The 16,625-nt window shown below is 30.8% G+C and overlaps 1 protein-coding gene across 4 annotated transcripts in view; it reads left to right on the plus strand.

Moving 5' to 3' along the window:
• Nucleotides 1-16,625, plus strand: part of LOC123672740 (carnitine O-palmitoyltransferase 1, liver isoform) — a 43,218-nt gene that overhangs the window by 20,739 nt on the left and 5,854 nt on the right. For 2 of the 4 annotated variants that reach the window (XM_045607007.1, XM_045607006.1), the window contains exons 3-9: nt 229-365; nt 4,992-5,262; nt 7,086-7,606; nt 8,704-8,908; nt 9,940-10,047; nt 10,967-10,992; nt 13,287-13,349. In XM_045607007.1, the coding sequence (XP_045462963.1) occupies nt 229-365; nt 4,992-5,262; nt 7,086-7,606; nt 8,704-8,908; nt 9,940-10,047; nt 10,967-10,992; nt 13,287-13,349 (1,331 nt within the window). Of the gene's footprint in view, nt 1-228; nt 366-4,991; nt 5,263-7,085; nt 7,607-8,703; nt 8,909-9,939; nt 10,048-10,966; nt 10,993-11,771; nt 11,838-13,286; nt 13,350-16,625 lie in introns of all 4 variants that reach the window. The other 2 variants (XM_045607005.1, XM_045607004.1) reach the window with 1 other exon arrangement.

Below are 16,625 nucleotides of genomic sequence, written 5' to 3' on the forward strand. Positions count from 1 at the left end.
TGCTTGAATTTCACTTTTTTTATTATTAATAGTCGGTTTTTCACTTTCAATCCAGTGTCGAGTTACAATCTACGACCAAGAAACCTCTGATGATGCCTACCGTAGTTGTAGGCGGAATTCCAGGTAAAAAACCGACAGCTTTCTAGTCTTGGCTAGAAAGCTTCTAACACTGATAGGCAAACCTGCCGTAAAAAAATTCAGTTTTACAATTTTTTTTTCTCTTTACAGAATAGTATCCACAATGGCGTCTTTCCGGGTCATATGTGGAGTCTATGGATGTTGATAACATTAGTAACAGCGGTTCATTTTTCTGGTTATAAAGTCCCATTGGATCTAACCTCATTAGTGCTTAAGATATTACCTGGGTAAGTGTATCTTTTAATATTTTTAATGTTCAAACTGTGTACAACATCTCTTTGATGGTTTAAATAAAAGGGTTGCTACTACAGCTCAGTCTAAGCCGTCTGAGCGTATTCTGAGCCGCTCAGAATTCTTAAATTTACTTTTCTAAACACAATTTCCGATTAAATTCTTAATAAAAATTATATAAGAAGTATTAGAATTTACTGGATTTTTGGATTTCTCATTGAAGAACAAAAAACAGATATAACAATATTTAAGTTCACAATAGAATATAAATAAACTATAGATTCAATGCCAAGACTTTGTTTACAGATCTTGTTTATATATAGCTTGATATCGTACTCTATTCATTATTTTTTTCTGTTTGTCAATAAGAATTTTCCTTTGATCATCTGTTTTGAACTTGTAACCAATTAACTTTATGTAATGCTGTCTTTGATTGAAATCCAGATACTTTTTGGTCAAATGCTATCCAGACTTAAATACTTGTTGCTTTTAATTTAGGTAACAATCAAATCATTCAATGATTCTTTGAAGGTGAAATGATATTGCACAGGTCTTCTTCCACTACTAATCCAGGCTGTAATGATTGTCCTTCTTCTTTTTACTCAATTCAACTAATCCACGGGTATTCAAAATTGATACAATTAGTTTCAAAATTCATTGGATCAAAACCAATATAACACAAACAAACTGAACTAAATTCAATCTTCTGTAAATGACATTTCCAATACCATGCCGAATTCTGCTAATCAAAATATTACTGAATGAGTCATTACCAACTTAATTTCGATTTTCCACAGCCGCCCGGGATGTCAATAACTCCTGAACGGACTATATTTACAAGTATTTAAATATTTTAAATACGAATTTTCTATTATTACAAAAATTCAAATACTCTTCTTATAGAATCACCGAATGAATATTCGAGTATTGCAATATTTGGCAATTCAACTGTTCACATATTCATAATTGACTATTGAAATGTTCGAACCTTTGAATATTCAGAGTGTAAAACATGGAAACACTAAAAGATTAGAACAATAGCAAAAGTCAAACCGCCCTCTGCGAATGGATAGCAAGAAGGTTATTCAATAAAAAAGGAGGCTGAATAAGAATGCAAACAAATGTTACATGTTACACCATGTATACTCCTGATTTTTCACCCTTTTATGTAATATATTTGTTTTTGGAGCATTCACTGAGGTTTCAATTTGTTTCTAATTAAGTTCTTCAATTATATTTATTTTTACGATATATGGCAATTTTTTCAACAAAATTTGGCTATGATTTGAAATAATATATTTGATTTTTTTTTTGTGTGGGTATATCATATTTAATGGTGTTTGTAGTTTTTATTTATCAACAACGTGTCTATCAATTTCACATCATAATCTTTGTTTACAGCAATTTGTTTAATGATATCAAGTTTCTTATTATAATTTTCTTGACTCAAGGAAGCGTGGAGTTATCTATGAATCATTAAATATTGATAATTTTTGTTAAAGAATTATATTGTATAATTTACATTTGTGATGAAGTAAATGAATTTATTCAGCAGTATTGTTGTGTCCATGCATACCTCAGAATATAGATAGAACGAACATAAAAAATAAAAATTTTTGATCGATCCCGAATACAAAAGAGATGGATGTTTAGTGTCGCCAATCACAATCGAGCTAGCCGATTGTGTGTGCTAGCCATAGGTGTGGAGAATCCTGATTCGATCGTAAATGCTTTATCAGGAATCCCTTTTTCATTACTTCACAATAGCTCAATCATTAAACTGAGAAAAACATTGATCCTTTTGAAACACCGAAGAATTTTTAGAAATAGATCATATTGTAAACTATTTTTGAGCATTAATTGATAATTTCGAAATTAATCAAATTATGTTACGCTACTGCTATAGTGTTACGTCAGACAAGAAGTGACGAATGTTGGAATCAAAACAAATGCATCAGTTACAAATTCACCAAAACCCAATATCTAAATATTTCTTACATTGATTTAGATATGTCGACGGGACGATATTTTGTGTTGTTTCACAGGCAGACAGGCACAATAAGACAGCTCAATTAATTCCTTTACTTCATCAACAACTTGCATCCATTTAAGAACAAAACAAAACCTCAGTAAATTCATCAAAAACATAACAACAAAAGATGAAAAATCAGGAGTATATAAGTTAACTTGAACTGATCATAAAGTATATTGGACAAACTGAATTTTTTTTCTACATATTCAATTAACTGATTAGAATAAGGATACACGTTTAAATTTATTTTGAAATTTTGAATACCGAAAATAAAAGCTAAAATATATATAATCTACATCCATTTTACCTTTCGGTGTTTGGAGGAAATAAAAGTTATGGTTCAATATTCCTAGAAGCTCTAGAAATAAATATGTACCGGGTTTTTCACCATAATTTGACCCCCCCTTTAACTTTGTTACTACAAGAGGTACAAAAAAATGTTTTCTACAAAAATTTCACGAAATCGACTAATGTTTTTTTAATGATTCCATAAAACAAAATATATACAGAGTGGGATTCATATTGATAGCAACTTCATTTTTTCAAATGGAACACCCTGTATATTTTTCTATATTTGACTAGCTCTTTGTCCCCTGATTTCGAATATATAACATATGTTTGGCCTATCTCTCTTATTCTGAGTACCACAGAGTTCCAAATTTTGAGAATCTCCTGGCAAAAGTACCTAATCAATTTTCAAGTTGAAAGCAGCCATAACTCAAAATGCCTTTTTTTGAGTTATCTCGTTGGCAACGATATGACATACGTTTTTCACTATAAATTGGAATTGGATCATTTGGATGCAACTCCATATATTCTCTTCTTGTAGCTTTCTTATTTTTATTGTTCCCCACATAAAGCGAAAATATTTCAAATTTTTCCTCTTCTGTGTAGTGCATATTCGATGATTAGTTTTATTCAATTACAAACGTATGTTATATATCGTTGCCAACGAGATAACTCAAAAAAGTGCATTCTGAATATCGCAGCCTTCCAATTGAAAATTGAATACTTTTGCCAGGTGGTTCTTAAAATTTGATACTCTGTGGTAGTCAGAATAAGAGAGATAGGCCAAACATATGTTATATATTCGAAATCAGGGGACAAAGAGCTAGTCAAATATAGAAAAATATACAGGGTGTTCCATTTGAAAAAATGAAGTTGCAATCAATATGTTGCCCACTCTGTATATATTTCGTTTTATGGAATCATTTTAAAAAACCCTAGTCGATTTCGAGAAACTTTTGTAGAAAACATTTTTTTGTACCTCTTCTAGTAACAAAGTTAAAGGGGGGGGTCAAATTATGGTGAAAAACCCGGTACAATTGAATTGGAATATTTGTGAACAACCAAATGGAAGTTAACAACTCGCCGCTTTTAAAGATCTTTCTATAAACCATTTATTGATGGAATTCCCAGGATCCCTTGATAACATATCTAGACCCGATATTTACCTACATAAGTAATTTCAAAATTTCAGTTATTCAAAATGTGAAATCTTAACAAACTCTTGTTTACCGAAATAATATAATTAAAGAGTGGAAATTGAATCATAGTCATTTAATTTTTCATTTTAATGATTTTTCATCAAGTAAAGACCGACTCAATTTAATAATAGTTATTGATAATTGACTAGAATCTAATATTAGACTAATAGAAAATCAAACGACTATTCGAATTGGTATATTTCAAGAATTCTAAGCCCTCGTTGCTACGTAACTTTTGAAAGATGGTCACATCGTTATAAACATTTAAAACTCAACGTTTTTCAAATTTTTTTTGTTATTTTATTCATAGAGTAATAAATATGGTATTACTCTGAGATTTTACTCGTATTTCAGTGGAAAAAATTCCTTTGATTTACTAAACACTACAGTGACTTTATTACCCATACTAAAAACAATCAACTAACGCCCTCTATTACCAATTTATTGTCCATATTAGCAATCCTCTTGCAAAAAACGTGAAATTTTTCAAATGAAAATTGTGAAATCATGAAAAATTATTGCGTAAATCAAAACCCATATTTAAATTTTAATCACCTGATATAAAAAAAATCGGCGTGATTTCTATAAGGCATGTTCAGGCAGAATCATCATATTTTGAGGTCTAGAATCTACAATTCAGCCCTCTACAAAAGTAATATTTCTGCTGCATTAGTTTCAATAAATACCAATACCACTTATGCACAAGACATTATCAGTTACAATTTTACTAAATATACATTCATATTTAATGTGTCTAAGTAATTTTGTTGATAAATATATGGAAGTTTTTTCATTTTTGCTTCTTTTGCATTGAAATATAATGTATTGATATGAAAACATTCGTTAAGTAATTTAGAAGCCTTTTCCTAGCAAAAAGTAAGGCAAGATTCTTGGAAGCAGTTACTGCAAGCAATGAAAAACACTTGATCATGCAAAAAAAGGTATTCAACTTCATGGGGAATATTTTGATTCAAAATTCATTTTTACAGCTTCATCTCAAAACTTAAGTAGCAACTCTCGTGTTGAAGCGAAAAATCTTGTTGATCCTTTCAACACCCCTAACCTGTAAAACTGCTACAATCTTAGATTTCTAATTGTTTCAGGTGCTGTACAAAAATGCAGATATTAGCGTGCGTTGCTGTGGCTTTGACCTATTGGTTGTCTGTTGTGTTTTTGCTCAGATACACATTCAAGCTCCTTTTAATGTATAAAGGTTGGATGTTCGAAGCCAGAGGAAAAATGCCCTCTTTGCCCACTAAACTCTGGGCGGTTGCCATAAAAATTCTCAGAGGTTGGAATACTCCCAAACTATACAGCTATCAGGGCTCCCTACCTAGGTTGCCCCTTCCTTCCGTTCAGGAAACTTTGCAAAGGGTAAAGTTTTTTTGTTAGTACTATCGATAGGTAGAACTATAGGTCATTCGACAGTATGAAAAATAATGTCGTTTGAGAAAGATATAAATTATAGAGTAATAAACATAGATAGAGGGAGTATACGTAATTTTTACATGTCCCCCACATGGTTAGATTACATTGTCGGATTGTGATATATTTTCAAATCCACAATTTTACTATATGTTTATGAATGTATATCATATTGAATGAAATATATTTATTTGAGTGATTCCCGATTAAATATGCAAATTTGAATATTCGGAATCCGATATTTTTCCTTATTGTCGAAATTATAATATGCAGAACATTTATAATTTTTTGTATCTACCTGCTGAAATCCAAGGTTTGGTAACTATTGCTCTCCTAGTGTCATTCGTTATTCACCATAGGATTAAAGAAGTGTGTTCTTGTGGAGAACCTCGCGAATTGAGTAAAATATCGCATCACTGATATGTTTTCATTTCCGCGCGCTTCATGTCAAATTTGATAGTTCATGTTGGGGACAAAATTTGCTTACTGAAAATGACAAATGCCCCCTCTATGTTTATTACTCTGAGATATAAATTAATTGAAAAACAACTGTGTTTTGCTGCGAATTTTACAATTTTATTCAATAAAATATGCTAGTTAGTTGGATACTCTAAACATATTAATTGTCCTTATAGAAAGCACTCACGGGAATTTTATTTTAATTGATTAATTTTCGGTACTTTACAGATAGAATGTAGGAATTATTTGTGTATTTCTATATTTACAACCCTTCTATGTAGAGGTATTTCCATTATGAGGTTTTATTTTGTTGATAAAAAAAAAACTAGTATGTTTGAGAGCAATCAATTTCAATTTATTTCATTGTAAAAAGAAAGGAATGCCAGGAACGATTTCAACCAAATGGGTCCGCCACTGCTCATGTTGCAGCACTATATCCTTTTCATGAAATTTTCTATGATCAATTCGCATATTTGAGGTTGTATGTCCTCGATAACTTTACGGAGGTCTTTAATCGACCTTATCTTTCACGTGGCCCCAAAGAAAAAAATGTCTAAAGGTGTTAAATCACAAGATCTCGGTGGCCATTTGTGATCACCTGTTTGAGAAATAACATGACCAAAAAACTTTTCTTGCAGAATTGCAATTGTTTCGTTGCTTGTGTGGTACGTAGCGACGTCTTGTTGAAAATAAACGTCTTCCAAATCAATAATTGAATTCCTGCCATTTAAAATCATCAGCTCGGTAGTGCAATACCTTTCCCGTAACAGTTGTACCAGCCTCATTTTCGAATAAGCGAGGTCTAATCAAATCACCAGTTCAAAATCCGCATCAAACAGTGACACATTGAGGATGGAGAGACTTTTCAATAATCATTCTTAGATTTTCCGAGTCCCAAATGCGCCAATTCTGCCTAATAACATAGCCTCCAAGCTGAAAATATGCCTCATCATTGAAGATGATTTTTCGATAACAATTCGGATCATTTTGACCGGCTTGAGTTTTTGTGTTAACTAACAGCAATATTCTCAGTTATTCTTCACATGCAGACCCAAAAGTGCTTTAGTTTTGAAAAATGTAACTGCAAAATTTCACCATTTTTGTAATGAATTTGAATTTTAACGCGTTGTTGAAGAGTGTATTGCTCTATTTTTATTAATGGCGTAGTTTTTCATTGCCAAATGTCAAAAGATGACAGCTTCAAAAGTGACATCTGTCCAGATAGCGGGCTTTTTAAAATGAAACCTCTTATTGGAAAACCCTATAGTATGCAATGAAGATTAGTGGTTTTCATACTACTCTTATTTTTTCAGTATCTGAGATCCGTCAGACCTTTGTTAGATGACAAACAATACGAGAGGACCAAAAAGTTAGGAGAAGAATTTGAAAATGGTATAAGTAAAAAGTTACAGAGATACCTTGTGCTCAAATCTTGGTGGAGTACAAACTATGTATCAGACTGGTGGGAAGAATATGTATACCTAAGAGGCAGGTCCCCACTTATGATCAATTCGAATTTCTATGCCATTGATGCCATTCAATTAAAAATGACCAACAAGCAGATTGCACGAGCTGCCTCAACTATACACTCAGCTCTTGTATTTAGACGATTAGTAGAAAGACAAGAATTAGAACCTATTTTTATACAAGGAACTGTGCCTTTGTGCTCTTGGCAATACGAGCGAATTTTTAATACAACGAGAATACCTGGAATAGAGACTGATAAAATACAACATATACAAGACTCAAATCATATAGTAGTGTATCATAAGGGAAAATATTTTAAAGTGGTTATTTACAAAGGAAGAATATTGAAACCTTGCGAAATTCAAATGTGAGTATAGAGGGGCTTCTGCACTTATATTCAGGCCTGTACTAAAAAAATGTTCTCAGAAACTAAACGAGCTTTTCTCATGATTTTTGGTAACAAAATTAATTTCTATACCGTATTGATCCTCCTAGTTAAAGAATATTATCTCTAAATTTTTAAAGCAAAATGTCAAGGAATCAAAATTTTCTAAAAATCATTTCTAGAACATTTATCCACACATAATCAGGAAATTTAAAATATATGTTGCTACGATGATACTGAACACAATATTTCCCACTACAAGATCTTATAGTTTCAAAGTTATGAATTTTTGATATATTTTTTCTGATATGATCATCAAAATCACTCATCTAGCTAAGAAAAGTCGAAATCATTTCAATATCTTGGCTAATTTTTCTGGTAGATATTGAAGGTTCAACTCTATGTGAAAATTATAATGTTGTTTCCAACATGGATATTAATAACACAGAATTAGATTGAAACCTTGAATATCTATCAAAAAACAAGTATGAAATATATAAATAAAATTAAATTGGCAGAATTGTATGTTATGAAGTGTATAAAAACAGTAATATTCATTTAATGAATTAAATAAAATTGAACTGGCAGAATTGTATATTATGAAGTTTATAAATACAGTAATATTCATTTAATGAATATAAAACATCGTTGCTTTCATTAATCCATGTATATTGGTAAAAAATTAAAGACAAAAAAGCATAATTAGTAATTGTTAATTGAAGTGTATAAAAAAAGTAATATTCATTTAATGAATATACATCCATGTATATCGTAAAAAATCAAAGATAAAAAAGCATAATTAGTAATTGTTACGAATTTCTATTCAAATTTATTTATTGTTATTTTTTACCTAAAACGTAAATTAAATTTTTTCGGTACTGGCATTTTCAATAGGTATTTTTTCCAATGAACAGAGGTTGAATATCGTACTAATCATGTAAAATATCAGAAAAATATTTTTCATATTTACGAAAATATAATAGATCAAAATTTCACTCTATTCAATATCTACTTTTCAATGATTTCACAATAAATCTTGCAAAGACTTTACATTTATGTGATTGTAAATCATTTTACAGTCAACTTCAACATATCTTGGATGATAAGACTGAACCTCTGCCAGGAGAAGAAAAACTTGCCGCACTCACTGCTGGAGAAAGGAAACACTGGGCCAATACTAGAAATATGTTCTTCTCTAGAGGAGCAAACAAAACATCCTTAGACATAATTGAGAAAGCTGCATTTGTTGTGGCGTTAGATGATTTTCCATATGAATATGATGAGGTATGTTTTATATTATCCAAAATGCATAAAGGATTATTTTAGGTTATCCATTTCGTGGTTTTTCACAGCTTTCTTTCAATGACATGTCAATCAGAGTTGTCATCCGAAGCGTCATATGTTTAGTCATATTTAAAAATGTGAATCGTTCATCTGAACTCATGAAAATTGTGAAAACTTACTAAAAAAATAATGATTCTGTATATTTCATACATTACGGATAGAATATGATCACATTATCTTCCATTTGAGCGTATGACAGTTAAAAAATTCAAAGGGACTGGACCTGTTACTGATGTCTTACAGACCATTCATCATCGAAATACATGCTTGATCAAAAGGATTGTTGCTGTAAGTGGAAGTGTTGAATAAGATCAAAATTCATCCATCCCTCGGCGCGCACAACATTGGGGCCTCTCTTACGGCGCGCTATTGCGTATTCTCCATCTGGATATGGCATCTCTAAACTTATAAAGTTCAGTTGACACAAGAATTAAAGCCAGCTGATCATAGAATACTTAGAACATATGCCGATTGGGTGCTTGGACAACAACTCTTAAATGAAGATTTTTCGAATTTTCTTCAGCGATGACTCACATTTTTTACCATGTAAACAAGAAAAATTGTCGCATATGGGGAAGTGAAAATCTTTATGTAACTGCTGAGAGACCATTACATAAAATAGCAATTTATGGTGTGCAATTTGGGCCGATGGAGTGATTGGTACTTCTTTGAAAATAAAGAAGGTGTGACTCTAATCAATTCTCATCGCTATAGCCAAATGATTAGCTATTTTTTTATCTTTAATTAATGACAAGGTCCAACATTATATTGAAATAAAGTTTGATTGATATTTTAAATGAAAATGTTTCATTAACATTTCGGAACCATAAAATGGATAACTCTTTATAATCAAAGTCGGTTCAATACTTTTTAAGTTCAAAATCCATTTAACATTTTGAATGAAAAAAAGAACAAAGCCGTTTTCATTTTGTTTTGCAGAAAATAAAATTGAATTGCTTAAATTTTTTCAGAATGATTCTACAAAACTAGACGAATATGCCAAATGTTTGCTGCATGGAAAAGGATATGACAGATGGTTCGACAAATCATTCACATTGTGCTTTGGAACTAATGGCAAGGTAAGAAATTATGTGGTTTTTACAAAAGAAAGTAAAATTTAAAAAATTTCATGATATTTTCAACACTATGTTATGTATCACTGTTTTGTAACAATTTTCTCAAGGAAACGAAAAAACAAAATAAAGAGAAGACTTTTTCTCTTTCCATATATGCCACACTATGTTATGTATCACTGTTTTGGAACAATTTTCTCGAGGAAACGAAAAAACAAAATAAAGAGAAGACTTTTTCTCTTTCCATATATGCCATGATTATTGTATTATTGGCACTAAATCACGAAATGAAAACAATATGCATTCAAATTTAACTATTTTGGATGAAATCTATATAAACAATTTTTTTTTAATTGTTTACGAATGAAGTTCATGCATGAAAGTATCTGCCAGCCTCCGAACAAAACATGAAATGAAAATCATTTCAATCTTAAAAAAAACGATTCGTTTTAGGCACAACATGTTTCAACAAAAAATTAAGACTACCCTCTAACGTATCTGACAGACAAAAAATTCAGGGCATGCCATTTGAATAAATGGACTTATTGACATTTTTTAGAGGTAATTTTTTTTTAAATTGCAGTGTCTTTCTGGCCACCTGTAGAATGATCCGTAAAGATATGATCTTTAGTTTAAACAATTATATCCATTAAATTGTCGAATTAAGGAGCCTACGTCAAAAAGTACCGTAGATAAATGAAGATATAAAAATTAGGCCTTCTCATTTGAAAAATCAGGGTGTTTCACCACTTTTGAATTTGAAATAATTCTCCTAGCCTAAAATTTTCAAGAGTTATAGACTTATCAAGCACTATTGACTCACCCTGTATATTATATAATCCGTCTTTTTATACAATATCTTCCATAAAAAAATTCACTTTTTTTAATTTAATTTATTACTAATACTTGTGTTCAATTGTTTCAGGTGGGCTTCAATGCTGAACATTCCTGGTAAGAAACCAAGTAAAATATTTTATTTATTCCTCACATTTTTTATTTGTATCAATTTGTCAGTTATCCAATCCTCGTCATTCGTTCAAGGCTTCGAAATTCATAGGTGAATCAAATCTATTTCACCTTACTTAATATTTTCTCTATTCAAGGAAAATAAAATTGAGGACCCAATATTTGATGGCTTTCTTCTGGCCTATTTATATCAAGACTGCTTAATTTCTCAGTTTCTTCTACTTTTTCATCCATTTATTTTGTGTTCGATTTTTTGTCTCCACTTGGCGGAAACTTCTATTGATATTGATTAAAACTGAAATAACTTTATTTCCTAAGAATTTATTTCACTCAACAATTGTTTTGTCAACTACATTTTAACTTCTTCATGAGTAGTAAATTGCTTGTGTGTGCTTGCAAGCAACACTGATATTGTTCCCAATTAAGTTACTACGAGCCTGTAAATTTCTCATTTTATTTTTATTGTCAATTTTTTTTTCTATTTAATTAATTTTTCCAAATAAAATATAGTTATCTTTTGACATTTTCAAAAAATCTTTTCTACTATTAATTCCTGAACTAACTTACAGTTTGTGGGTTACAATACTCATGTAAGAAGGTTGATCTCATATTGGAAAGTTTCACCCCTATGATCCAAACTATTTTACACTATTTGAGGCTCAATATTCTTCAATAATAACCTACAATTCTCTTTCCAGTTGGTTTCAGTTATAGGGTTTTAAATTGGTACATATGAGTTCACTTCATAGTGTTTTATTTTATAGGGCTGATGCAGCAGTTATGTCCCATGTATGGGAATGGATTGTGGGACTGCAAAAATATGATCATCGGTAATAAAATGGAAAAGTATACTGATAAGAAGATTTACATTGAGGGCCCTTTATGTTCATTTTTTCGTAGGTGGCGTTGTTTTTGGATCACCCCAAAGAGATTACTCGATATTCTTAATTGTTACACTTACTACTTTACTTGATCAAAGATACATTCAGACAAAAAGAGGGTTGCTATGTAAGTCTTGAGAAATAACCGCACCAATTTGAATACATAAATTTTGACATGGTTTATCATTCAAGTTTTTTTCGTGTTGGTACTTGAATAATTCATCTTAATCTAAAAGGTCACACAGAGAGCTAGGCGAATTGGTATAGGAGACACTGAACATCGAACAACCAATAAATTAAATTAAAATAAAATAAATACTGAAAATTTTGGGCCTTTTTTCAGTATTTTTTATAGTTTATATGATACTCATACAGATCATAGAAATTACTCACCGTTTTAGAGATATAGAGGAGAGTTGGCGTTTTTCAAATAGGACATCCTATATTATTCAACATTATTTTAGCCACAGAATTGTCGAACAGAATCCCGTTGCCGTTGAAACTATATCAAATAAACCATATTAATTACTGAAAAAAACGTTTTAGAATTTTTCGAATATCTCGAACAGAAACCAAGATATAGCGAACTATTTGAAACAGTAATTTTTCAAAAACGCTCTAATTCGAGAACGAATTAAGATTATTTGAAAAAGGAAATAGGGGGTCCTTGAAGATCTTATTAGTTTCGAGATGCTTTCAGCGAGCATCAAATTTGGCCCATCAAAAAATTTGTGAGTATAATTTGACAATTTCGCAAAAAAAGGGATCATGTTGATTAGTGCCATGAAATGTTGAAAAAAAATTCAGTTAAGGTGCTTCAAATGTCACCTTGCCATTAGAGCAACTTTTAATGATCAATTTTGCAGTGTTAGGAAGACTAAGGGATCCAATCTCAGAAAACAAATCATTCTCCGCCGGGACAATACAAGCTCTCCAACAAATGCATTTTTGAGCAATCAAAACTTGAGTAGCAACCCTGATATTGTTATGTATTCTATTACTATAGATGTTCAATTTTCTGACATCCCTACTTTAGATAAAATAAAACAAAGTAATTTCTACTAATTTTTTAATGTTTGCGACAATTGTTTCACTAACACTCTGGCTTCATCAGCCGCATTTCGACTGATGCAACCTGATGAAGCTACAGTGTTGGCGAAACAATTGTCGCAAACATTAAAAGATTAGTGAGAATAACTTTGTTTTATTTCATCTATAATGAATTACCATCAAGTAAAGAGCGAATTCATTAAATACTCATTTTAGTTATTTTTTTGAAATAAATATAAATATCAAGTAATCTCTTTTAATTAATATTTTGTTTTCAGCTTATTTTGGAAGTTGCGACACATTGTATATATCTTGCCTCTCACTTGTTTTTTTTTTTGTTACTATTAGGGCAGATGCTCCGGTTATGGGCCATTTATGGGAACATGTTATACTCGATGCAATTGGGCAACGGTAATTTTGTTCATCATCTTTACTAACTAATCAATGTGAAAAACCATTCTATCTTTCACTAATTACTTCAGAACTGTTGTCTAATACCTGTTACTGTACTGCAAGCAATGAAATCTTGACGTTCTGTGAAAAAAATTTCTATCTCTTCAATTATTAGGATCTTTAAGAGATGAGATATAATCTGTGACATAAGAAATGCAACACCAAGAAGTCTGAAAATTTTTGACTAAACAGAAGCAGAAAGGTAGTGATTGACCAACATCTCAAAGAAACGTTATCTTCTATCTAATCTTGAAAAGTTACACTATTCCGAATATGAGCGAAAATTTTTGCTTGAAATTGCTTAAGAGTTGAACGAACAACATTTTGTGGGCATATTTTATGAATGAAATGGCTACTTATGAGTATTTTTAAAAATTTTGTTGTGATCTTTTGGAGGGATGAAAGACACAACCCCTATTACATTATTTACCATATCTTTTTAACGAAACATAATGTTTCATTTTGAAAATATGTGTTGGAAATAACGATTCATTGCATAGAAATTTCTCTTGTGTTGTGTCTGTAAAAGCAATATTTTCCCTATTAAAAAATAAAATACAACATTGTGCACGTACCGGATTTTCTGTGAATGAAATAGACATAATCTAGTAGCTTGATGTTTTTTTTTATTGGAAAAACATGATCATAAAATAACATTTCTTCAACCTAAACTTTTTACATCAAGGAAAGATCAATCCCTAAAAACTTTCGCACTTATTTGGTAATACCCTGTATAATATCAAGTATAATCATACCAACTTGCTATGTAAATATCAAATTTGTATATATCGATGTCTGAAGTAATGATTTTTTTAAATATGGGCTTTTATTTTATTAGTTTTGTTGTACAGAGGGTGTTTTCAAAGGTGGGAGTTTTTCTACCCAGTATTAGATCTTGTCAAAATATACCATTTTATATATGCGACAATTAAATCGATAAAACAAACTTTTCTAGGAACCTAGATGTGATATTTTGAACACAAGGTCACCTTAAATAAAATATAAATTGAGGGAGAAAATGTTTTTATACCGCGATAAATTTATTTATTCATTAACAATTTATAGCTGACTGATAACTGATTATGAGACCTACAAAATACAATACGAAAATCTTGATCAGAAAATCATAATAAATAGGAGTATTGAGGAACTGCAAATAAAGTATTGGGATTATTGAAAAATATGAATATGCTTTGGAATTTTCATAGAATTATATTGATGCTGATGTGTTCCACTCTCTGGCAGAAAAAGACTCACCTTTGAAAACAGTAATACAAAAATTCACCAATTAAATTGATTCAAATTATTCACAGAAGTTTTTCGCATAGTTCACTGTTAGTTTGATATATGCACAGTCTTGCTCCGCGTGATAATGAACGACTACAAGCAACAACAATAAAATCAGTTTCATTTTCGATGCAATGTCTCGACTCTTCAATAGCATTCACCTGTCCTTCAGGATACACCAAGATGATATTTCCCAAAAAAAATAGATCGTAGAGTTTTGAATACAACAAACGACAAATCGCATGCATTTCTCGATAAACACTGAACAATGCACCAAATTTTGAGGAATCACATTAGACTTGATGATGAAGTTGATAGATATTTTTGATGAAATGATTTATTTGATGGGTTTTATCTTCTGTCAAATATTTAGGCTCACCTTTGAAAATTCCTTGTATAAACAGAAACATGACTGTTATTTTTTCTTTTTATTCTTAGCACAAATTTGCTTTCACATGTCGTTAGGATATCTTGCCATGTAGACAGTACATTCTGAAATATCCTTCCATTAACCTGAGCTTTTACAGTATTGTCTTGATTTTGTTGATAATATAATATTCAATGGAACATTGTTTGGGCTATATTCATCGTCGATGGCAATAGCCAAAACAACTTTCCATTTCGCTTTATTAGTTTGAATAATGCGCATTGTTACTCTCAACACTTATTCAAGATAGTCATACAATCGAATACAGAAATTTGATAATGTCCCATTGTCTGTTTTCAACCTGAACTAAATTGAAAGAATTCTACATTGAAATATGCTTTTTATCAACACGGACCATTTTTGGATTCCCAAAATTTGTATGCATCTTGAATAAATGAGTATTATGCCATCATTTACCCATTTCCTTCTTGTAATTTTCTTGCTTCTTTAATGCTCGACTCCTTCATATCGTTCCTTTTTTTTCACTAAATTTATACCAATTGAAGCATTCAGTGATATTCACAAAATTTCATTGAATGCTATGCAATTGGGAAATTGCTCGATTGTTTTTAAAATGCTATTTTATCCTATAAATCATTCAAATAATCGAAAATTAATGTAGAGCCATTTTCCAGTCAGCATAAACATTTTCTTGAAAAAACTTGAAAGCATTGTTATTTGAAAATTTCAATCAAAATTCACGTTGATTTATTTCAAAAATGAATTATATCCAAAAGTACCCACGCATTTTACTGCTATTTTCAGTCTTTATGATTTTATATGAAGTGAACATTAATTATCTTTTCAGACACAAATCTTACTTTCCACTATGTGTTTGAGTATTGTGCCTGCAAATAACGGCAGGTACATATGAAAACTTGGAACGTGGTGTTGATTTTTTTTTTTGAAAATTATTAAGACACTGATTTTAATTAATGGATTGTTGGTCATGATGAGTGCTAATTAGCCAACTTTTGTGAGGGCACACATTATCACGGGAATTGGCCTCTCTCACCCACTGCTGCTCAATTGCAATGTTATAACAGACATATGGGGGTGATTTTTTTTTAGTTGAATCAGTCAAAATCTCAAAAAGGAAACATCTTACAGAATGAAAGGTTTTGAGGGGGATGTCCATTTATGCCAGAACCTATTCCATTTACTTCCCCCTTGTATGAGGGTCAATTTTGTCGATTTTTTTTTTGTTGAAAATTCGTATTAGTTTGATATTCTTTGAATCTAGTTATGAATGAACGCCACTCTGACTAGAGTTGATTTTTTTTAATCATTCATTTCAGATCTCAAATCAGTCGAACAAAACTGGCACCTTCAACTAACAAACTATAACTATATATTTTTTGTGAGTATAGTTATGATTTCTTGGCTGAAACCTCTATTTTTTGTGATTTTTTTATATTTTGAATTTCTTTCTCCGAACTATTATTAGCGAGAAATAGTTAAAAATTCACCAAAAAAACATTGTTAATACATACATAGTGAAAAGTAATATTTGTGTCTAA

This window comes from Harmonia axyridis, chromosome 2 (assembly GCF_914767665.1).
Source record: "Harmonia axyridis chromosome 2, icHarAxyr1.1, whole genome shotgun sequence".
Classification (NCBI taxonomy): Eukaryota; Metazoa; Arthropoda; class Insecta; order Coleoptera; family Coccinellidae; genus Harmonia; species Harmonia axyridis.